The following is a 23,221-nucleotide window of genomic DNA, read 5'->3' on the forward strand; positions in this document are numbered from 1 at the left end:
AAATAAATAATAGATACCACCTCAGTAGGAAGGTAAAACATTGTTCCCTAGTCGCGCTGGCCACATGACAATGGAAACTGTCTTCGGACAAGCGCTGGCTCTACGGCTTGAAAAACGGGATGAGCACCGCCCCCTAGAGTCGGACATGACTGGACTCAATGTGAAGGGGAACCTGGTGGGGTAAAAGTATTTTAAATAAATAGTGGAAGAAATACCCTCTTGGAGGCTGCTGCTTTCATCACAGGTGACAGCGGGAAGCATGGTTTCTGTTGCTCTCTGGTTCTCTGCTGTTGCCCCCCTCCTCCCTGGGTTGGTGGAGGTTTTATCTCAGAGCCTGGCATGAGGTGCTCCTTCCTTCCTTCCCTTCTTTCTTGTTTCTTTCTTTCCATCCAATAGAAACATGAGGAAGGCACATCTCAGAAGGAAACATTTTTGATTTGCTTTGTCTGTAGGATGATCTTTTCTGTTTTTCTTTTCTCCTAGGAAGGGGCGAGACTGAGCTGAATTCCCTTTGCTTTTTTTGGGACCAAAAACAAAGAATCAAATCCCAGATTCCTCCAACATTTGCAAGGTCAGTGAGGTTTCAAGAGGTGGCTTGGCAACCCAGCCTCTCCTTCTGGGGCGTCTCCGTCTCTTGGCGGATCTTTTGTGGAGTGAATGGCTCTGAAGGGTCCATTCCAGACCAAGTGATCACAAAACGCTTTGCTTTCCAGCAGGGGCAGCCCACACCAAGCCTTTCCCAGCCCTGCGAGGTTGGCAGTGAGCTCAAAGGGAAGAGCAAAGCCTAAGCAAGGTTGGGGGTTGGAAGAGAGACAGCGAGAAAAGTCCTGAGACCTGAACTCTGCCCGCCTTGGGTCAACAACCCCACGACACACGGGGCCCTTGGCCCACGGAGGGGGCGCGGAGGCCGAGGGGCGCCTTTGGAGACACGCTCTGCGTTAGGATCCCTAAAATGACAAGAAATAACAAAGGGTCCCATGAGAACAGAGGTCCACTACATCACACGGGCTCTGGTGTTTTCTAGATGTTGATTTCCTTTGCCATTTTTAGTGTAGCTTTGGTTTGATTCTTTTTAAGATTTGTAGATTTGCTGTTTTTAACTTTTAAATCTTGTGTTTTAAAGATTTACATGAGCTGCCTTGTGACCTTTTTTTAAGGAGAAAGGTGGGGTAAAAATATTTTAAATAAATAGTGGGAGAAATACCATCTTGTATGCTGATGCTTTCATCACAGGTGTCAGTGGGAAGCATGGTTCCTGTTGCTCTCTGGTTCCCGGATGTTGCCCCCCCTCCTCCCTGGTTTGGTGGAGGTTTCATCTCGGAGCCCGGCGTGAGATGCTCCTTCCTTCCTTCCTTCCTTCCTTCCTTCCTTCCTTCCTTCCTTCCTTCCTTCCTTCCTTCCTTCCTTCCTTCCTTCCTTCCTTCCTTCCTTCCTTCCTTCCTTCCTTCCTTCCTTCCTTCCTTCCTTCCTTCCTCCCAATAGAAAAATAGAAACAAGAGGAAGGCACATCTCGGAAGGAAACTTTTTGATTTGCTTTATCCATAAAGCCTCCCGGCTGATCTTTTCTGTTTTTCTTTTTCTCCAAGGAAGGGGCGAGACTGAGCTGAATTCCCTTTGCTTTTTTTTGGGACCGAAAACAAAGAACCACATCCCAGATCCCTCCAACGTTTGCAAGGTCAGTGAGATTCCAAGAGGTGGCTTAAGTAGCCTTGCCCCACGCACACATTCTCTCTCCTCTCAGTTTTCCTGGCCTGGCAGGGATTTGAATCCAGGTCTCCTGGTTTCCAGTCTGGTACTCCATCCATGGCACCACAGTTCTTCTTTCAACATGTGCAAAGTGCTGGTGTTTGGGGGTACGGTTTTCTTTGTATCGTATTTTGGTGTATTTTTAAAATAAAACCTCAGTCCTGCTCACCCCATCCAGATGCTCACCAAGGGCAGGTCCTCTTGGCAAGAGGAAAACCTTGGTCGTCCTGATTTGGGGTGTGTGTGTGGGGGGTTTCCCCTTCAAGGCTCCCTCCTCCTTCCCCCTGAACAGACAAGCCAGACTGGGGGATTTTGATTTGCACCATCAACTTTTACTTAAAACTCTTATGATGATCGATTAACAGGGAACCTCAGTTCTGTCCCCACCTTCTCCTTCAATGGGAGGATAAAAAGGACAGTAGACGGAGGCTGACTCCAAACAAGACGGGGGGGGGGGCTTCCAACTGGGTGCCCCCGAGATCTGTGATTTGGAGGGTTCCCAACACTCAATGAGCGTCCTTCTGGACCTAACTCCGTCAGTGTTGAACCAGATGGTGCCGGTGGTCGGATCCGCTCACTTCTCTCAGACAAATTGCGCAGCTGTGTCCCTGCCTGGATGCCCTGTCGCTCCCCGGATGGGTCCACACACAGAGTGTCTATAAAGAAACAAGAAAGGTTGACTAAAGAACTTTCTACTCAGCTAAGTATAAAAAAATATACATGAAAAAAAAGACCCAAAGGATTATTGCCCCGTCAGTCTGACATCAATTTCTGGAAAGACTCTAGAATTGATCATTAAGCAGACAATTTGCATTTACTTAGAAAGCAATGCTGTCATTACTAGAAGTCAACATGGGTTTCCCAAAAAACAATTCATGCCAGACAAATTCGATCTCCTTTTTTAATAGAGTTACAGGCCTGGAGGATGAAGGGAACACTGTGGATGTAGGATAACTTGAGTTCATTTTTTAATTTTTTTTATTATTTTCCAAATCAAATGCAACAATACAAAATACTTCCTAACAATCTAAAACCCAGTGCACCCCCATACCCACAGGACCTTTTGGAGTAATTCTTTTATTACTTTCTCTTCACTAATTCAAATTCAAGAAATCTACCCCAAATAGCATTAAAAATATTCAAACTTATTTCCCCTGTTTTCATCTTAAGTTCAGTAGTCAATTTGTCATTTAATGAAATGTCCCACACTTCATTATACCAATTTTCTACTTTGATATCATGTTTGTCTTTCCCGTATCTAGCTATTAATAATTAAGCACTTGTCATAAAATTCAATTCCATTGGGTAATAATCAAGCTCTAATTTATCAAAAATTAACAACTAAGCAATTTTTGAGTTAAGGTCAGTCTCTTTTCCAAATATATCACATATTTCCTTAAAAATCAATTTTCAAAATTTCTGAATCAATTTACACTCTCACCACATATGATAATACGTGCCAATTTCTTCATCACATTTCCAACAGGCCTTAGAATAGTCTGAATTTTTCTGTTCAATTTCACTGGAGTCATGTACCACCCTAAACTATTTTTTTTAAATCTCCTTTATTCTTACCGACATTAATCTTAGATCTCTTGTCTTCCAGATTTTTTCCAATCTTCTATTCTGAGATCAAAATCATGTTCCCAAATTGATTTTGATCCTTCTGTTTTAATCTCATTTTCCTCCTGATCCAAAATTAGGTTATAAATTTTACTTACTACTCCCTTCTTCAAAGCATCCTTCTCCTTGTGTTGATATGATGATAGAAATTGTTCATAGTACATTCTCTACATTTGCCATTAATCCTCAACCATTCATTAGTCCATCTGCCTCACTGGATATAATTGTACGTTGATGATTTATTAGTTTCAAGTTTAGCTATAATCTGATCCCTTGAGCTCATTTTAATCATCCAATCCTTCAATCTAGCAATGTTTTTATCCTTAAACAAATCAACAAGTCCCTTCAAGTTTGCTGGGAAATTTTCTATTTCAGTCACTAATTTTATTGGTGAAGTAAAAGGACAAAATTCTTTTGCATAGAAAAAATGATTTAGAAATGAGCGTTATGGTAGGAAATTGTCTCATTAGAAGCATAGCCCTAAAAGCTTACCAGACTCAAAAACAAAAGTAGTGTCCAACTCTAAACCAACACAGTCTTAAAAGAATTTAGCGACATGTACACACTCCTTATCTTTCGCTCCAAAGGTTTATAAAGAAAAAATCCATCTTCAAAAGGAAGAAATGCATTTTAAAAGTTGTTTTACATACCGGCGACATAGAAAATTAGTTCTTAGCTGCTCATCCCTCCCGAGCGGAAGTGACGTCCTAGCATATCTTGATTTTAATAAGGCCTTCGACAAGGTTCCTTACAATATTCTTGCAAAGAAGCTGTACAGTGTGTGATGGACAGTGCTACTGTTAGGTGGATTTGTAGTTGGTTGACTGACCATACTCAAAGGGTGATCACAAACGGCTCCCCTTCATGCTGGAAAGAGGTGACTAGTGGGGTGCCCCAGGGTTCTGTTCTGGGTCCCATGTTATTCAACCTCTTTATCAATACCTAGGATGAAGGAATAGAGAGCAGGCCGATTAAATTTGCAGATGATATCAAATTGGCAGAGGTTGCTAATTCCCCAGAGGACAGGATTAAAATTCAGAATGAGCTTGACAGATTAGAGTTATGGGCCAAAACTAACAAAATGAATTTCGACAGGGAGAAATGTAAGGTCCTACAGCGAGGCAGAAAAAAATGATCTGCAGAGATATAGGATGGAAGACACCTAGCTAGACAACAGGACCCGTAAAAAGGATCCAGGAGTCTTGATGGACCACAAGCCGAACATGAGTCAGCATTGTGATGCGGCTGCCAAGAAAGCCAAGGCAATTCTTCGTTGCATACATAGGTGTATATTGACTAGATCAAGGGAAGGGATAGTACCACTCTATTCTGCTTTGGTCAGACCTCACCTGGAATCTTGTGTCCAGTTCTGGGCACCTCAATTCCAAAAGGATGTTGACAACCTGGAACGTGTCCAGAGGAGGGCGACCAAAATGGATAAAGGTCTGGAAGCCATGTCGTATGAGGAGTGGCTTAGGAAGCCGGGAATATTTAGCCTTTCAAAAAGAAGGTTGAGAGGGGACATGATAGCTGTGTTTATATATTTGAAAGGGTGTCATGTTGAAGAGGGGGACAGGTTTGTTTTCCAGGGCTCCAGAGACTAGGACATGGAGCAATGGTTTCAAACTACAGGAAAAGAGATTCCATTTGAACATTAGGAAGAACTCCCTGACAATCAGAGCTGTCCAGCCGTGGAAGAGGCTGCCTCGAAGGGTGGTGGAGTCTCCTTCTTTGGAGGTTTTTATGCAGAGGCTGGATGGCCATCTGTTGGGAGTAATTTGATGGATGTTCCCGCATGGCAGGGGGTTGGACTGGATGGCCTCCGTGGTCTCTTCCAACTCTATGACTCTGTGTCTCTAAGAATAGACTACAGTAACTCTCTTTAGGTGGGGCTTCCCTTGAGGCGGACACGAGGAGATGCAAGAGGGGCAGCGTCTCCTCAGGCCACCGCTCTCGCCCTCCATTCGTCTCCTCTGGGAAGGCATTTCCATACCCCCGTGTGGGTGATGGTTCTTCCGTTCTACATTCTCTCTTTTCTCCTTTGCTATTTGCATCCACGCTTCCCTTTCAAGTCCATCCTGTACTCTCCCGTTTGCCCCAGTAGAAAGTTTTTCTGGCTGAGTGATCATTCCTTCACCTTTCTACCTCTTCTCTTTATATAATCATCCTCTCCCAGATATAAATCCATGCTTTCTCCATCCAGAAACCTTCCCACCCTTCTAGCAATACCTTACTCTCTTCACCTCCACCGTACCGGCCTCCACTTCTCTCTAACTCTCTGCTCCTGGTCCTTCTTATTTCTGGTCTCCTTCCTTCTCTCTTCCCTTCACATCCTACGTGGGGGGGATGGCGTTTCCCCTTTTCTCTTTTGGCCCATTTCCTCTTTTTGCTGGCTGGACGCTCCTCGCGGATACAATGGAATCGTGGATCAAGACTCCACACTCACTTTGTGTCCAAGACACATCTAACACACTCTGTCAATCAGTCCCTATCCCAACCACCAAGGCAATACTTAACAGTCCACTCTTCTTACCTTGTTCTGTGCACGGAGTTGCCTGGTTGTTAGATTTGTGCCCAACAAAATTTCCCTGTCTCCTTCACTGTGGTGTCATACGTCTCGGGTTGTCCCATCTGCGCAACCAAGGTGTTGCCTTTTCCTAATCTCCCCGTGGTCATTCTAACTGTAGAATATTTACAGTTCTATGTGTAGAATAAAGAGAGAATTGTATTTTAAGATATGTATAAGTATTAGTAAGATATTGTATTTGCATGTACGTAGCTGTTTGTTTATGAAGTCAAACGGCTAGATTTCCCCTCATAAAACAAACTTATTAAGGGGGGAGGACTGTGGTGCTGAGAGAGGTCGACTGGTGGCCAGCCTAAAGGAGAGAACATGTCGTTAGCCTCAGGCTAGTGAAATAATCTGGAGACACGTAGAGGCACGTCACATTTAATTTAAATTTTAATCAATTAATTAATTTTACTTATTAATTTAATATTTGACCAATTACTCAATCAACCTGTCCTTGCATGGACTTGCAAAAGCAGCCTTTACTTTCCTCCATTTATCTTGCCAGATTGGTCCATTCACAGATTATATGTGAAGGTTTGAGTTGTGGCAGATGGTTAGGTTGCCTAGGTATTTATACTCTTTTACCTGTTCTATCTTGTGCCCATTCAGATTCCATTGAAGTTGCTTCCACGACTTTGAAAAAACCAAAATCTTGGATTCATCATAATTTAGTTGCATTTTGTTTTTGTCCAGGTATTCCACAGTTCTGTTGATTAAACATTTCAAACCTAGACGGGAGCGCAAGATGATAACAGCCTCATCCACATAAATAAAATAAAATAAAATAAATAAATAAATATAAATAATGGGACACGATGCATCCCCAATTTTGGTGGATGACCCTCCACACTGGCTAGAAAGGGGGCTAGATCATTCGTAAATAGGTTGAATAGGGAGGGAGCAAGAATGCGGCCTTGTTTCACTCCCTTTTTGGTTGGAAATTGATTAGTTAACTCCACTTTCCAAGATACACAAACTTGGCATGTTGTGCCGAGTCTTTTATTTATGCCCATGTTTTCAAGTTTTTCCCAGAGAAACTCTCTGTCTACTGAATTGAAAGCTGCCTTTCAAGGAAAGCCACATACCATTTAGAATTTTCATGCTCAACTGTTTTGTTAATGAGATGCGAAAGTATTTAGCAGTTATCTCCAGTGGCCTTACCTTTCCCGAAAACAGCTTGCTCAGGGCCTAGCAATGTCTGGATATTGATGCAGGAATTAAGTTTAATTAGTTGCTGCTTTGCATAGAGTTTCCTAATTACTGATAATAAACTGATAGTTCTGAATTTTTCTGGGAGGTGCAGGTTCCCCTTTTTTTATAAATGGGGCAAGGATTGCAGTGGTCCAGAATTTTGGCAAGATCCCAGTATTATCTATAGCCTTGAAAAGTGAAGCAAAGAGTAAAGCCCACCAGTCCGGTTCGGGTTTCAATAAGTCCGGTGGGATGGTGTTGAGGCCGGCTGCTTTTCTGGCTTGTAACTGAGTGATTAAATCTTTGGTCTCTTCTATAATTACTGGTGGCCAAACAGGAAGATCAGAGAGAGCAAAGAGTGTAGAAGGTTTAACAGCTCTATCTTTGTCAAAAAGAAGGTCTGAAAAATTTTGGACCCATCTTGGTGGAGATATTATGGCAAGGTCTCGTACTTCCAGCCTGGAGGAGCCGGCCACAATGGCCCAAAATAGTTTATTGTTTTTCTGGGTCACTGCCTGTTGGAGCTTGCTCCGTTGCTCCCAAATAAATGTCTGCCTTTTTTCTTTTATAAATTTCCTTAATTGAGTTTTTAGGGAGCGATATTTGTGTCAATTCTCCAAGAGATCTATGGCTCCTGAAGTCTTCCATAGAAATTCAGCCAAGGTGTGAATCTCTTTTTCTGCCACCTCTACTGCTGGAAAAAGGCTCCTTCCCATTTGAGTCCCTGTTGACCCTTTCCAGGCCTCCGGAGAAGACCTTCTGGTGACACCTGTGGCTCGAGTAGAATAACTTGTATCTGATTTAATTCCTTATTCAAGAAGGGCCATTCGGGCAGCAGAATTTGGCCAAAATCGTCTGTTGTGGAGACAGTTGCAAAAAAACAAAAACAAAAAAAAAAGCTCATTTAATTTCTCTGCCATCTCCAAGTCCCCCTTTCCCTCCCCTACCATCTAGAGGGCCAACCCTATGACAGGCTTCCTACTTCTAACATATTTAAAGAAGCTTTTATTATTCCCCCTTATATTGCTGGTCTTATGTTCCACAAAGTCTCAAATTGGCCGTCTGTCTCATCTTCTTACCTTTCTTAATTCAGAGTTTGTGTTCCTTCTTGTTTTCCTTATTTGGGAAGGATTTCCATTTAGGGAAGGACCCCTCCTTGCCCTTTAAAAACTCCCTAACTCTGCTTCTTATCTATGCCGGCACCTTTTGGGACTTAGTTTTTTGCATTATACTACTGTTGGGCCTCTACTACTGTTGTTTTCAAAAGACTCTATGCACTCTGGAAAGATTTTTTTAACCTTCCCTTTCAACTTCCTTCTAACTAGCTTCCTCATCTGATGGAAGTTCACTCTTCATAAATCAAGGTTTATTGTGTCTGGAGACAGCATGGTCACTATTCCCTAGCGACTCAGTGACATTCCTGTCTCTAACCAGGTCCTGAGCACCACACGACATTAGATCCAGAGTCACCTGTCCTCTGTTGGGCTCCACGAGAAATTGCTCCAAGATGTACAGTGGACCTTCGACTTACAGATGGCTTGACTTACAGACATTTTGAGTTACAGACTTCTCTGGCTGCAAAATTTAGATTTGACTTGCAGCCGGAGAATCGACCAACAGACCACTAAAAAAGCAAAATGAAACAAAAACGGAACAACAACGGGCAGTTACAGATTAATTGGTTTTCAATGCATTCAGTGGAGACTCAACCTACAGACTTTTCGACCTGCAGCCACCGTTCCAATACAGATTAATTCTGTAAGTAGAGGGTCCACTGTAGTCATTTAGCGTGTCAAGAAACCCGGTCTCTCTTTCTTGATCCGAGCACGGGTCGATGTGAGGATAATTGAAGTTCCTAATGTTTACGATCTTGTGCCTTTTGGACACCTCCCTGATTTCTATCCACTTATCAAATTTTCCCGCTCAAGTTTTTCCCAACATTTCCCCCTCAAGTTTTTGATCTGGAGGATGATAGCAAGCCCCCCAACCTACTATCACATTGCTCCTTGGGGCTGGCAGTTTAACCCACAGTGATTCTATGATGGAGTCAGACCCACTGTCTATCGCCATTCTGCTGGATTCTACCCCTTCTTTGACCTAGACGGCCACCCCGCCTCCCACACGGCCCTCCCTGTCCCTCCTCTAGAGTTTATCATCTGGGATTGTGGAATCCCATTGGTTCTCCAAATCCCACCAGGTTTCTGCTATGGCCACTCTATCAATCTTATATCTACCCTCCAAATAAAAGTTAGGTAAATAAAGTTAAATAAATAAAATGTTCCAGTTCTCTCATCTTTGCTCAGACACTTCGGGCATTTGCCTAAAAGCACCTGCCTATCGGGTCTCCCAAGAAGGGCGGCTTGTTTGCTTCTCCTTCTGGCTTGACATCGCGACGAGACAGCAGCAGGAGGACAGAGCTCTGTCCCCCGGGCTGAATTCTGACCTTGTCTGGGACACCATAGGGTGTCGGAACCACCCTGGAGGGGTGGTGAACTGGGGGGGGGAAGCCTGTTGATCACGGGGGAGCAGCCACCCCCGTTCGATCCAGGAAACTCCTAATCAGCCAACGGGCAGAAACAAGCAGCCTTGGCTCGCTTGCAAGTCATTGGCAGCTGGCTAAGAAGCAACAATCAACATCTGGCATCGTTGTTTACCATCTGGTGAGATTTTTATAACTAATTGCTTATACCCCTGGAGGAAATAATTCCTATATATGGGAAAAAAGAATTGATATCTCATCTCAGAAACTATAAAGCAGCAAAAAATCTGGTGAGAGGGATAGCTGATGGAAAGGAAATAACTTTTAAAAATACACTTTAAGAATATTACAGTTTGGCGTTGTGAAGCTTGAGAAACTTTCCTGTGAGTTATACTTGATAAATCTGGACTCTGTTTTGACTACCTGAAATCTTTTGGCATGGAGCTAGTGTAAGCAGCCCCTTATCTCCAAAGAGATTTATGGGGGGTGCCGGAGACTGGGATGAGTACGAAATCCAGACAAACCTCTAACTGCTGAGCAGAGCCACTTAGTTCCCAGCCAGGTCTTGTCTAAATTTCTTCCTCAAAAGCCAATCCCCTTAAGAAAGCAACACAGACATAACCATGAGATATACTCAGATTAATCTGGGCTCTAGAAATCTTTGGTAGCGAACATATAAGGCCAATTAATATTCCTCAGCTAGTCTGAACAAGAAACAATACTTCTAGATAGAAATCAATCATTACTGTTTTATTAAAAAGAATTGCTTTAGAAAAGGTTTCAGTTGATAGTATAAAATAGTTCAGTAGGTACATTTTCATTCAAGACCAACGGAACACTCCACTCCCCCCACTCCAGCTAAAAAAATAAAGAAATGAAACTATGCTAACTAATATAAAGGGTAACATAGTCCATCTCACGTGTCTTGGGTCTTCAAAGGCTGATGCTAGATGAAAACCAGTCCATGGTAGGAAAAATAGTCCATTAAGGGAAAAGCACGTGTCTGCCCCTTTCTCAGGCAAACTCCATCTTTTTCTCCTCCTCACTCACCCTTCTTCTTCCCAGAATGCCTCCTGGGTCTTGTTGTCCCGCCTAACTTTCTCATGGAGCTTCAGTTGTTATCATTCTTTGTGGCAGAATTATTTTGACTACGAAAGTCTCTGCTCTCTACTCAGCTTAGCAACGAGATAACCAGAGAGCGAAGCTTCTCTGAAACAGCATGTAAAACTTTCCTACTACAGAACAGACTTTAAATCAAAATGGATGCTATTGGGACAATCTTAGGACTACATATCCCATTCTAATACACATAAAAACACAAATCATCACAGCTAGGAGCGGTGACCTTGAGCACTCTGCTGTTATTTCCTTTTGACTTTCTTTGAGCCTGGCTGGAAAATTGACCCTAAAGTGGACCTTTAAGGCCATCAGGCCACGGATGCAAATATTGCACCCTACCGTGGTATTTTGAGGGTTCAAATTTGGTTCAGGCCTATTTAGCCAAAGCGGACTTTTTGAAATGACTCTGGAAACTTTGAATATCTGTTTATAACCATTTGGGCAGCTGAAACAGAATGGCACAACAAGGACAATTTTGGAATGAAATAAAATCTACCCTTCGAACAATATTAGAAACAGTGAGATCTCATTATCAAGAGGCAAAATTATCTAATCAACATCAGAAGAACTATAGTCCGCAAGCAACAGGGAACAACAAAGAAGGAAATGGGAGTATCTCAGATGATGTATGCCAATCAAAGCAGCAGCTGGAGGACGTTAATCTAAGAGAAACATTAGTCTTGGACCAGAGGAGAGTACCAGGGGAAGACAAAGGGAAAAACCAGCAAAATTAACCAAAAAAAGCCTGGAAGACTCATTGAAGATAGACCAAGTACATAAAGAGTTAGTGGACATAAATCAGATCTACAAAATGGTTTCAGAGGATATGAAAGATGACAGAATGCTTAGAGACACAGAAATGTTAAATGAGAAAAGGGAAATTAGAGAGGGAATTACCTAGAAAGATGAAAAAAGGGAAAACAAGGAAGGGCCCCTTAATATTGAAAACAAGTTTATATTTATCATCTGGAACTGTAAAAGGGTATATTCTGTATATTAAAAAGGAGAACTAAATTGAAATAAGAGAGCCCTAATCAGGGTAAAGATGTAATATGGTGTTTTTTTTTTATTTTAGGTAAACTAAACTAGATATAAAGCTGGGTCATGGATCTGGAACCACTTTCAATAAGAATGTTATTAGAAGACCTTGAGAATTTTATATAATATGAGAGTAATATGATAGTAGCCATATTGTATACTAAAATTAGTATATGAATGGTTTGAATGTTTAAAAGATGTTTGGAATTTGGGGGGATAACCGGGAAGACACTGAGATGTAAAAACAAATAATTGTAAGCAAAACATGTAACACGATGTTTGACAAGCACAAAACAAAGTAGATAGATTGAAAAACTAATAAAATGTTTATTTAAAAAAATGTTAAATAAGTAAAATGTTCCAATTCTCTCATCTTTACTCAGATGCTTTGGGCATTTGCCTAAAAGCACCTGCCTATGGGGTCCCCCAAGAAGGGTGGCTTGTTTGCTTCTCCTTCCAGTGGAACAACAATCCCATCCCATCACGCTCCCATGCCTAATTCCTACTCTGTCAGCACTTTGTTGTTCTCTATCCTCTCCACCCTCATTCCACAGGGATGAGGAGTCCCGAAATGAGTGCCTCTCAGCTCTAGTCAGCTTTCCCCCTGGGATTCAGTTTAAAAGCTGCTCTGCCACCTTTTTAATATTATGTGATAGCAGTTCAATTCCAAGTTCATTCAAGTGAAGCCCGGCTTCTCCCAAAACATTCCCAAGTGCCAAATGAATCTAAACCCCTCCTCTTGACACCACTGTCTCATCCACGTATGGAGACCCCTGAGCTCCACCTACCTGATGACACCCAGCTCTACATCTCCTTTTCTCCAACCACAGTGGATGCCGTTACGTCCCTTCAACGCTGCCTGGAGGCTGTACTGCAATGGATGCAGGAGAATGGACTGAGGCTGAACCCAGACAAGACGGAGCTCCTCAGGGTGGTCGTCCCCTCCATCGGTGGTTTGGGAAACTCCCTCTCTTTTAGGGGAGTGACTCTCACCACGAAGAATGAGGTTTGCTGCTTGGGGGTCCATCTGGATCCGGCACTCACCATGGAAACCCAGTAATCCTCTCCATCTATTTCCATCTGTGGCGGATTGCCCAGATGCATCCCTATCTTGATGTTGGGGTGCTCACCACTCTGGTCCATGCACTTGTAGTCTCGAGATTAGACTACTGCAATGCGCTCTCAGTGGGGCTACCTTTGAGATTGATGTGCAAGCTTCAAATGGTGCATAATACAGTGGCCAGACTTCTTAGTCGGACAAGAAAATATCAGCATATTTCCTCCACTTTGGCTGCCTTGCATTGGATACTCATTCAATACAAGAAACCGGCAGTGGCCGCTCGCCTTTGGAACAGTCTCCCCTCTGAGATCTGTCTGGCTCCCTTGCTGGGTGTTTTTAAGAGCAAATGTAAGACCTGACTCTTTAGGCAGGCTTTCCCTTCTGTCATCACTTGAATTTTTTCCCCTCCATCTTGACCTATATTACTATTGTTAATTTTTATTTTATTTTATTTTTAATCCTTTTTTAATTGTTAGCTGCCAGAGTAGACTTTGGTCTAGATGGGTGGGGTATAAATTTAATAGATAAACAAACAAATAAATAAATAGTTGGCCCTGTGCGTTTAACAGGTAGCACTTCCAAGAACAATACATTTGAGGTACAGTAGTATCTCATTTTATGTACACCTTGGTTTACGTAATTTCTGGTTTACGAATGGAAATCAGTTTGAAATAATGCCTCAGTTTAAATGGCTTTCCCCCCGTTTCTTTCGCTTTGTGAAGGAAGTTTCCCTGTGCCTGGCAACCTGCATTCTGGCTTATGTATTTTTCACATGACGCAAAGTCTTGGAGGACACATTGATTTTGTAAACCGAGGTACTCCTGTAATGTGCAGCATTTAGAATTTCTAAAATTTAATTTAGCTGGGGTCAAATACCTTCTGTATTTCAATGTTTAAATTTTTGCTTTTATTCCCACAGATGTTTATCAAATTTTTCCCTTCTCCCTTTCCATACACATTGGTTTAGAGATCTAACTCTGGAGCCAGAAGTTGGGAGTTCACTTTGCTGATAGTTCTCCAGTTCTAAGACTATAGTAACTGAGTACCTGTTTCCCTGACCATCTCTGCTTCCGTTTCCATAAAATCCTGTCGATTCCCTACTTGTATTGGCATTTTATAAATTCTACACCCTTTTGTGGACCTGTCCTTTCTCTTCGCCCCCTGAATAATAAGACGGAAGTGCTGTTAGTGGGTGCTTCACCGGACAGGTTGGAGGGCCATTTCCCTGCCCTGAATGGGGTTACACTCCCCCTAAGGGACAGGGTCCGCAGCCTGGGGGTGCTCCTGGACCCCAGTCTAACTTTGGAAGCCCAGGTGGACTCAGTGGCCAGAGCCGCCTTCCGTCAGCTATGGAAATTATACCAGCTGCGGCCCTACCTGGACGAGCGGAGTCTCATGACAGATACACACGCACTGGTAACATCTCGTATAGATTATTGCAATGCGCTCTATGTGGGGCTGCCTTTGAAGATGGTCCAGCGACTGCAACTGGTCCAGAATCGAGCTGCGCAGCTGGTGAGTGGTGGAGCTGCTAGAGATCACATCAAGCCGATTCTGTTTAATTTACATTGGTTACCAGTTGCTGCCTGGGCCCAATTCAAAGTGCTTGTTTTGACATATAAAGCCCTAAACGCCTTGGGCCCTGGATACCTGAAGGACCTCCTCTTTCCATATGAACCTACCCGGCAATTAAGATCTAACCAGGGGGCCCTTTTGAAAGAGCCATCCCTTAAGGAGATAAGAGGGAGGGCTTGTAGAGAACGGGCCTTTTCGGCAGCTGCCCCAGACTATGGAATGCCCTCCCGACTGAGAGTCGTCTGGCACCAACGTTGATGACATTTCGGCACCAGGTCAAAACCTTCCTGTTCCAAATGGCTTTTAACTGAAATAATATCAGCTGTAGGTCTGATGGCAATTTTTAGAATATATATTTTAATTGCATTTTAATTATTTTGCCCTTTTATTTTGCCTTTTTATGGTATTTAAAATGCTGTAAGCCGCCCAGAGACCTTCAGGTAGTGTGGGCGGCATATAAGTTAAATAAATTAAATAAATAAATAAATAAATAATCTCTGCTGACTTTGTCAGTTCCCAGCATTTACCACTAACTTCTCTTTACCAGTTCTTGAGTCTAATAATGTAGCTACATTCATCCACTTTTATACTTCCTTTCTAACACTGTCCTCCCCCCCTTGTTATTCATTTTTTATTAAAAATCCTTTAATTCAATTATTTCTTTCCTCTTTAATCAACTTTGAGAAATTCCTTTCTAATTTTCTGGAAACTTAAGTATAATCATTGGGGAAAATTTGAGAATGAAAAAAAGTTAATATACTTTGAATTTGATGTATTTACTTGGGTGAGGAAATGATCCTCCCTTCATGACTCCTCCCTCCAAAAGATCCCAGTGAAGAGCCCTTCCAACTTCAAGCCCAAAGGAACATCCTCCAGTCTGGCATCATCCTCTCCCTGTTTCTCTTTCTTCACCTTTTTGGCTGTTTTTCCTTCCTCATCCATGACACAGGCGGAGTGGGAATATATAGTTCGCTATTTCTGCAGATTTTGGAAGTGATTGTATCTCTTCTTTTTTAATCTACCAGAGAATGATGAACACGAAAAGGAGAATTGCCCAGCAACATCTAGGGGAACCTGGGCAGGAACTCGCAATCAAGCAAGAAAACAGAAAGCTGAAAAAAGGAATGGCCGTACGTGGACTTCACATGAAAGAACTGACGCAGGGGAGAAAACACATGAATGCAAGTCACCTCAGTACACATCAAAGAACACATGCAGGGGAGAAAATGTATCCATGTATGGAATGTGGAAAGAGCTTCAGTCAGAGTAGTAACCTTAGGTCACATCAAAGAACTCACACTGGGGAGAAACCACATAAATGCATGGAATGTGGAAAGAGTTTTAGTGAGAGTGGTGACCTTAGGAAACATGAAAGAACGCACACTGGGGAGAAACCACATAAATGCATAGAATGTGGAAAGAGCTTTAGTAACAATGGAAGCCTTAGAACACATCAAAGAACTCATACTGGGGATAAACCGTACAAATGCTTGGAATGTGGAAAGTGCTTTAGTCAGAGTGGTGACCTAAGTAGACATCAAAGAACACACACTGGGGAGAAACCACATAAATGCTTGGAATGTGGAAAGAGCTTAAGTAACATTGGTAGCCTTAGAACACATCAAAGAACTCATACTGGGGAGAAACCGTACAAATGCATGGAATGTGGAAAGAGCTTTAGTCATAGCAGTACCCTGAGGTCACATGAAAGAATTCACACTGGGGAGAAACCACATAAATGCTTGGAATGTGGAAAGAGCTTTAGTCACAGTGATGTCCTTAGATTACATCAAAGAACACATACTGGGGAGAAACCACATAAATGCCTGGAATGTGGAAAGAGTTTTAGTATGAGTGGTCACCTTAGGTCACATCAAAGAACTCATACTGGGGAAAAACCACATAAATGCTTTGAATGTGGAAAGAGCTTTAGTCGCAGTGATGCCCTTAGGTCACATCAAAGGTCTCACACTGGGGAGAAACCACATAAATGCATGGAATGTGGAAAGAGCTTTAGTAATAGTAGTCATCTTAAGTCACATGAAAGGACTCACACTGGGGAGAAACCGTATAAATGTATAGAATGTGGAAAAAGCTTTAGTCACAGTGGTCAACTTAGGTTACATCAAAGAATTCACACTGGAGAGAAACCACATAAATCCATGGAATGTGGAAAGAGTTTTAGTGACAGTGGTGACCTTAGGAAACATGAAAGAACGCACACTCGGGAGAAACCACATAAATGCATAGAATGTGGAAAGAGTTTTCGTGACAGTGGTGACCTTAGGAAACATGAAAGAACGCACACTGGGGAGAAACCATATAAATGCATGGAATGTGGAAAGAGCTTTAGTAATAGTAGTCATCTTAAATCACATAATAGGACTCACACTGGAGAGAAACCACATAAATGCATGGAATGTGGAAAGAGATTTAATAAGAGTAGTCATCTTAAGTCACATCAAAGGACTCACACTGGGGAGAAACCACATATATGCATAGAATGTGGAAAGAGCTTCAGTCAGAGTGGTAACCTTAGGTCACATGAAAGAACTCACACTGGGGAGAAACCATATAAATGCATGGAATGTGGAAAGAGCTTTAGTAATAGTAGTCATCTTAAGTCACATGAAAGGACCCACACTGGGGAGAAACCATATAAATGCATGGAATGTGGAAAGAGCTTTAGTCAGAATGGTGACCTTAGGTTACATCAAAGGACCCACACTGGGGAGAAACCATATAAATGCATAGAATGTGGAAAGAGCTTTAGTTGCAGTGGTAATCTTAGATTACATCAAAGGACCCACACTGGGGAGAAACCACATAAATGCATGGAATGTGGAAAGAGCTTTAGTCAGAGTGGTAACCTTAGGTTACATCAAAGGACTCACACTGGGGAGAAGCCATAGAAATGCATGGAATGTGGAAAGAGGGTTATTCAGAGCTCCTGATAATTAAAAGAACGCATAAGCTCATTCAGTTTTATGCTGTTTTCCAGTGGAAAGATTAAGCAACTAAAAGCTGACTCAATGCAAAGCAGAGAGAAAAAGAGAAAAAATGGAGTGCATTTTGAAGTGACACTTGTTAAGTGTTTTACTTCTATCATTAATTAACAGAGAGATACTATAAAATAGACGTGGAACTTTCTGCTAAAAAATGAGAATAAGCGTATATTGTACAGTGGAAGCTTTTACAAAATTAGTGTAAAAAGAGAAACGGATCAATGTTCTATGGCTAACTGATGAAAGAAAAGCAAGTAGTGAAGGGAGAGAAGCTGTCATTTGTTTTGTAAGTCTTTATCCTCCTAAATAATAACAGTAATTGAATTTTAAAGAGGGCGCCAATGCATTTGTATTACTTATTTTTTTATAAACAAAAATATTGGGATTGTTGGAAGAAGTGTAAAGTTTGTTTTTTCAAGCTTTGGTCTCTTCGGGTGCTGGACTGCACTGGGTGAGAGGTGACCAAATCCTTTGCTCCTTAACATCTGAGCTTCTCAGAGTCTGGGAAATCTAAGCCTTGGGAAAATTTCTTTTGCTGATTGATGCAGAACAAAGAGATAAAAATATTGGGAGAGATCTCACACATTGTTATTAGAAAGGAATAGAGAAACATAAATGTTTGGTTTCATGATGCCGGGTGAAATTCCTTGGAAGAGCGAAAAGATAACAGTGTGGCAGTGACAGCCACCAATGGATATTACAAATGGCTGGGTGAGAACCAAATTTTCTGTTTCTTAATAATACATTGTATTAGGATGTTTGAAGTGTTCTGAAGATGTATTCTGTCTTTCTAGATTATGAGCACCAGTGTTTTATTATGTAAATTTAAGTTGCTGCATCTTTTTACATGGTGCAAGGATTATTTTAAATAAGCCTGCAGTTTTTACATAAATGTATGATGTTTGGGTTTAAAGATCTCTACCTACAGTTTTTTCCTCATGCCTGTAACAGTGCCTTACATATTCTTTTGGATTTAGTATGTTTAAGTGTGGAATCTAGAAATGATGTAAATAAATGAACTTGTACCGAATTAACAAGTTTTGGAATTGCCTGGAATCACCGCAACAATGAAAAGACTTCCTATGAGATACCCAGATGAGCTTCAAACACCTTGTCACTGGCTGTCTATCTGATGGAGAAAGTCGGGCTGAACCCATCCTGACCGAAGTGCCGTCCTTTCCTGAGAGGAGGAGGGAGAAGCCCATGGAGCCCCAGAGACAGAATATATGACCTGTCAGAGAAGTGACACCTCCATGGGGAGAATGGAAAGATAGAGATTTGAGAAGGGTCACAGAGAAGACCAGGAGGATAGAGATAATTCTGGGTGAGGAATCAAAGGTTTAGGCCAGGCTTGTCCGACATGCGGCCCAGGTCGGCTCATAATGCAGCCCAGTGCAATTTTTTATTTTTAAAGAAATTCCAAAGTTTCGAGTTATACTGCTGGAGCTTGCAGCCAGAATGTGGAGAGAGGGAAGGAGGGGAGGGGAGAGGGGGGCTCCGTGACTGCTTTGCGCCATCCCCGTCAATAGGTGGACCCCCTCCCGGCCCCATAACGCCACCGGAGTTGAAGCTGGCAGCCTCTGCTGTCTGAGATCACACCTGCCGGTAAGCGTGCTTGGAGTGGGGCTGTGGAGGACGGCTAGGGCTACCCCCCATGCGGCCCAAACAAAATTTGTGTGCGGCCCAAACCAAATTTTCATCTTCTAATGTGGCCCAGGGAAGGTGAAAGGTTGGAAACCCCGGTTTAGGCCATTGAAGGGATGGGAGAGTCGAAATAAAGTGTCTGGGGTGTCTAATGTGGACATTCCAGTGAGAAAACAGAAGGTTCATCAGAGGAAAGGATCGACTGGGTAAAGGAACATTAGGGTAGCAGCAGAGGTGCAGGAGAAAAAGAAAGGAATAAGACAGGAGGAGGGAAAAGAAATATATCTTGGGGATCCATCAATGTGCGAGGCCAGCTTGAGAATGTGAGGGTGCTGTAAAAATAAATGACTCAAGACACAGAAAACTTTTGCTTTAGCTCTTTCTGCATGCTGGAATCCACTCTCTGCCTCCCAGCTTCTCAGCTTCCCTTATCAGTTCTCTCCGCAGTTTCTGTTTCCAGCATCCTGTCAGAGCTTTATTACCTCCATAAAAACGCCTCTGCAGCAAAACTCTGCCTATAATACAGTTCCTAAGCATTACAACTCCGGGAGGCAGTGGATTGCTTCATGGATTGCTGCCTTGTCGTGGCGAAGGGGCTTGAGTAACTCAGAGAAGCTATGGGCTATGCCGTGCAGGGACACCCAAGACGGACAGGACATAGTGGAGAGTTCCGACTAAACGCAATCCACCTGGAGTAGGAAATGGCAAGCCACTCCAGTATCTTTGCCAAGAACGCCCCATGATCAGAAACAAAAGGCTAAAAGATATGACGCTGGAAGATGGGCCCCTCAGGTCGGAAGGCGTCCAACATGCTACTGAGGAAGAGTGGAGGACAAGTACAAGTAGCTCCAGAGCTAATGAAGTGGTTGGGCCAAAGCCGAAAGGACGCTCAGCTGTGGACGTGCCTGGAAGTGAAAGGAAAATCCAATGCTGCAAAGAAAAATACTGCGTAGGAACCTGGAATGTAAGATCTATGAACGTTGGGAAGCTGGAGGTGGTCAAACAGGAGATGGCAAGAATAAACATCGACATCCTGGGCATCAGTGAACTAAAATGGACAGGAATGGGCGAATTCAGCTCAGATGATTATCCTATCTACTATTGTGGGCAAGAATCCCGTAGAAGGAATGGAGTAGCCCTCATAGTCAACAAAAGAGTGGGAAAAGCTGTAATGGGATACAATCTCAAAAATGATAGAATGATGTTGATACGAATCCAAGGCAGACCATTCAACATCACAATAATCCAAGTTTATGCACCAACCAGGATTGCTGAGGAGACTGAAATTGAACAATTCTATGAAGATTTACAACACCTTCTAGAACTGACACCAAAGAAAGATGTTCTTCTCATTCTAGGGGACTGGAATGCTAAAGTAGGGAGCCAAGAGATAAAAGGAACAACAGGGAAGTTTGGCCTTGGACTTCAGAATCAAGCAGGACAAAGGCTAATAGAGTTTTGTCAAGAGAATAAGCTGGTCATCACAAACACTCTTTTCCAACAACACAAGAGGCGACTCTATACATGGAAATCACCAGATGGGCAATATCGAAATCAGATTGATTATATTCTCTGCAGCCAAAGATGGAGAAGCTCTATACAGTCAGCAAAAACAAGACCTGGAGCTGACTGCGGTTCTGATCATCAGCTTCTCATAGCAAAATTCAAGCTTAGACTGAAGAGATTAGGAAAAACCACTGGGCCACTCAGGTATAATCTAAACCAAATCCCTTATGAATACACAGTGGAAGTAAAGAACAGATTTAAGGAACTAGATTTGGTGGACAGAGTGCCTGAAGAACTTTGGATAGAGGCTCGTAACATTGTCCAGGAGGCAGCAACGAAAACCATCCCAAAGAAAAGGAAATGCAAGAAAGCAAAGTGGCTGTCCAACGAGGCCTTAGAAATAGCAGAGAGGAGAAGGGAAGCAAAATGCAAGGGAGATAGGGAAAGTTACAGAAACTTGAATGCAGACTTCCAAAGAATAGCAAGGAGAGACAAGAGGGCCTTCTTAAATGAACAATGCAAAGAAATAGAGGAAGATAACAGAAAAGGAAAGACCAGAGATCTGTTCAGGAAAATTGGACATATTAGAGGAACATTTTGCGCAAAGATGAACATGATAAAAGACAAAAATGGGAGGGACCTAACAGAAGCAGAAGACATCAAGAAGAGGTGGCAAGAATACACAGAGGAATTATATCAGAAAGATTTGGATATCCCGGACAACCCAGACAATGTAGTTGCTGACCTTGAGCCAGACATCCTGGAGAGTGAAGTCAAGTGGGCCTTAGAAAGCCTGGCTAACAACAAGGCCAGTGGAGGTGATGGCATTCCAGTTGAACTATTTAAAATCTTGAAAGATGATGCTGTTAAGGTACTACATTCAATATGCCAGCAAGTTTGGAAAACTCAACAGTGGCCAGAGGATTGGAAAAGATCAGTCTACATCCCAATCCCAAAGAAAGGCAGTGCCAAAGAATGCTCCAACTACCGTACAATTGCACTCATTTCACACGCTAGCAAGGTTATGCTCAAAATCCTACAAGGTAGGCTTCAGCAGTATGTGGACCGAGAACTCCCAGAAGTACAAGCTGGATTCCGAAGAGGCAGAGGAACTCGAGACCAAATTGCTAACTTGCGCTGGATTATGGAGAAAGCCAGAGAGTTCCAGAAAAATATCTACTTCTGCTTCATTGACTATGCGAAAGCCTTTGACTGTGTGGACCACAGCAAACTATGGCAAGTTCTTAAAGAAATGGGAGTGCCTGACCACTTTATCTGTCTCCTGAGAAACCTATATGTGGGACAGGAAGCAACAGTTAGAACTGGATATGGAACAACTGAGTGGTTCAAAATTGGGAAAGGAGTACGGCAAGGCTGTATATTGTCCCCCAGCTTATTTAACTTATATGCAGAATACATCATGCGGAAGGCTGGACTGGAAGAAACCCAAGCCGGAATTAAGATTGCCGGAAGAAATATCAACAACCTCCGATATGCAGATGATACCACTCTGATGGCAGAAAGTGAGGAGGAATTAAAGAACCTTGTAATGAGAGTGAAAGAGGAGAGTGCAAAAAACGGTCTGAAACTCAACATCAAAAAAACTAAGATCATGGCCACTGGTCCCATCACCTCCTGGGAAATAGAAGGGGAAGATATGGAGGCAGTGTCAAATTTTATCTTCCTGGGCTCCATGATCACTGCAGATGGAGACAGCAGCCCTGAAATTAAAAGGCGCCTTCTTCTTGGGAGGAAAGCGATGACAAATCTTGACAGCATCTTGAAAAGCAGAGACATCACCTTGCCAACAAAAGTCCGAATAGTCAAAGCTATGGTTTTTCCTGTCATGATGTATGGAAGTGAGAGCTGGACCATAAAGAAAGCAGACCGCCGAAGAATTGATGCCTTTGAATTGTGGTGCTGGAGGAGGCTCTTGAGAATCCCCTGGACTGCAAGGAGAACAAACCTATCAGTTCTAAAGGAAATCAACCCTGAATGCTCACTTGAAGGACAGATCCTGAAGCTGAGGCTCCAGTACTTTGGCCATCTCATGAGAAGAAAAGAGTCCTTGGAAAAAACCTTGATGTTAGGAAGGTGTGATGGCAAGAGGAGAAGGGGACGACCGAGGATGAGATGGCTGGACAGTGTCTGCGAAGCAACCAACATGAACTTGACACAACTCCGGGAGGCAGTAGAAGACAGGAGGGCCTGGCGTGCTCTGGTCCATGGGGTCACGAAGAGTCGGACACGACTAAACAACTAAACACACACACACAAGCATTACAACTCCGGGAGGCAGTGGAAGATAGGAGGGCCTGGTGTGCTCTGGTCCATGGGGTCACGAAGAGTCAGACACGACTAAACGACTTAACGAACGAAGCGTTACGTATAAACACTACAGCATTTCTTCATTCTATAAGATTTCTACTGGGCTTAACTCATACACCACTATTGTACATAGATATAGAAAGATACATAGACTGCATAGAAAAATACCAGACATAGCAGGCAAACATTGAATAAAGCAACATAAAATAACTAAAACTACAATTATAATAATGATATACATAACAAGGGCACGCAATCAGGTCCAGGAAAATGATGGCAGCCATGACCACAATGACTCCCATAATGAGAAAGACGTAGGAGCATATTGGTCACTA

The 23,221-nt window shown here is 42.7% G+C and overlaps 3 protein-coding genes across 4 annotated transcripts in view; 1 reads left to right on the forward strand and 2 right to left on the reverse strand.

Annotated features, from left to right (window-relative positions):
• The window catches only part of LOC144584981 (uncharacterized), a 464,602-nt gene that overhangs the window by 322,888 nt on the left and 118,493 nt on the right, over positions 1-23,221 (reverse strand).
• LOC144584976 (uncharacterized) overlaps positions 1-23,221 on the reverse strand; it is a 178,045-nt gene that overhangs the window by 36,362 nt on the left and 118,462 nt on the right. The window lies entirely within an intron of this gene.
• LOC140702912 (uncharacterized) lies at positions 82-18,438 on the forward strand. 2 transcript variants are annotated; one of them, XM_078382379.1, is made up of 3 exons: positions 82-571; positions 1,587-1,675; positions 15,429-18,438. In XM_078382379.1, the coding sequence occupies exon 3, from the start codon at positions 15,432-15,434 to the stop codon at positions 17,313-17,315; it is 1,884 nt and encodes a 627-aa protein (XP_078238505.1). In that variant the 5' UTR covers positions 82-571; positions 1,587-1,675; positions 15,429-15,431; the 3' UTR covers positions 17,316-18,438. The 2 variants fall into 2 exon arrangements, with proteins under 2 accessions (XP_078238505.1, XP_078238506.1); XM_078382380.1 differs by lacking the exon at positions 1,587-1,675.

This window comes from Pogona vitticeps, chromosome W (assembly GCF_051106095.1).
Source record: "Pogona vitticeps strain Pit_001003342236 chromosome W, PviZW2.1, whole genome shotgun sequence".
Taxonomy (NCBI): Eukaryota; Metazoa; Chordata; class Lepidosauria; order Squamata; family Agamidae; genus Pogona; species Pogona vitticeps.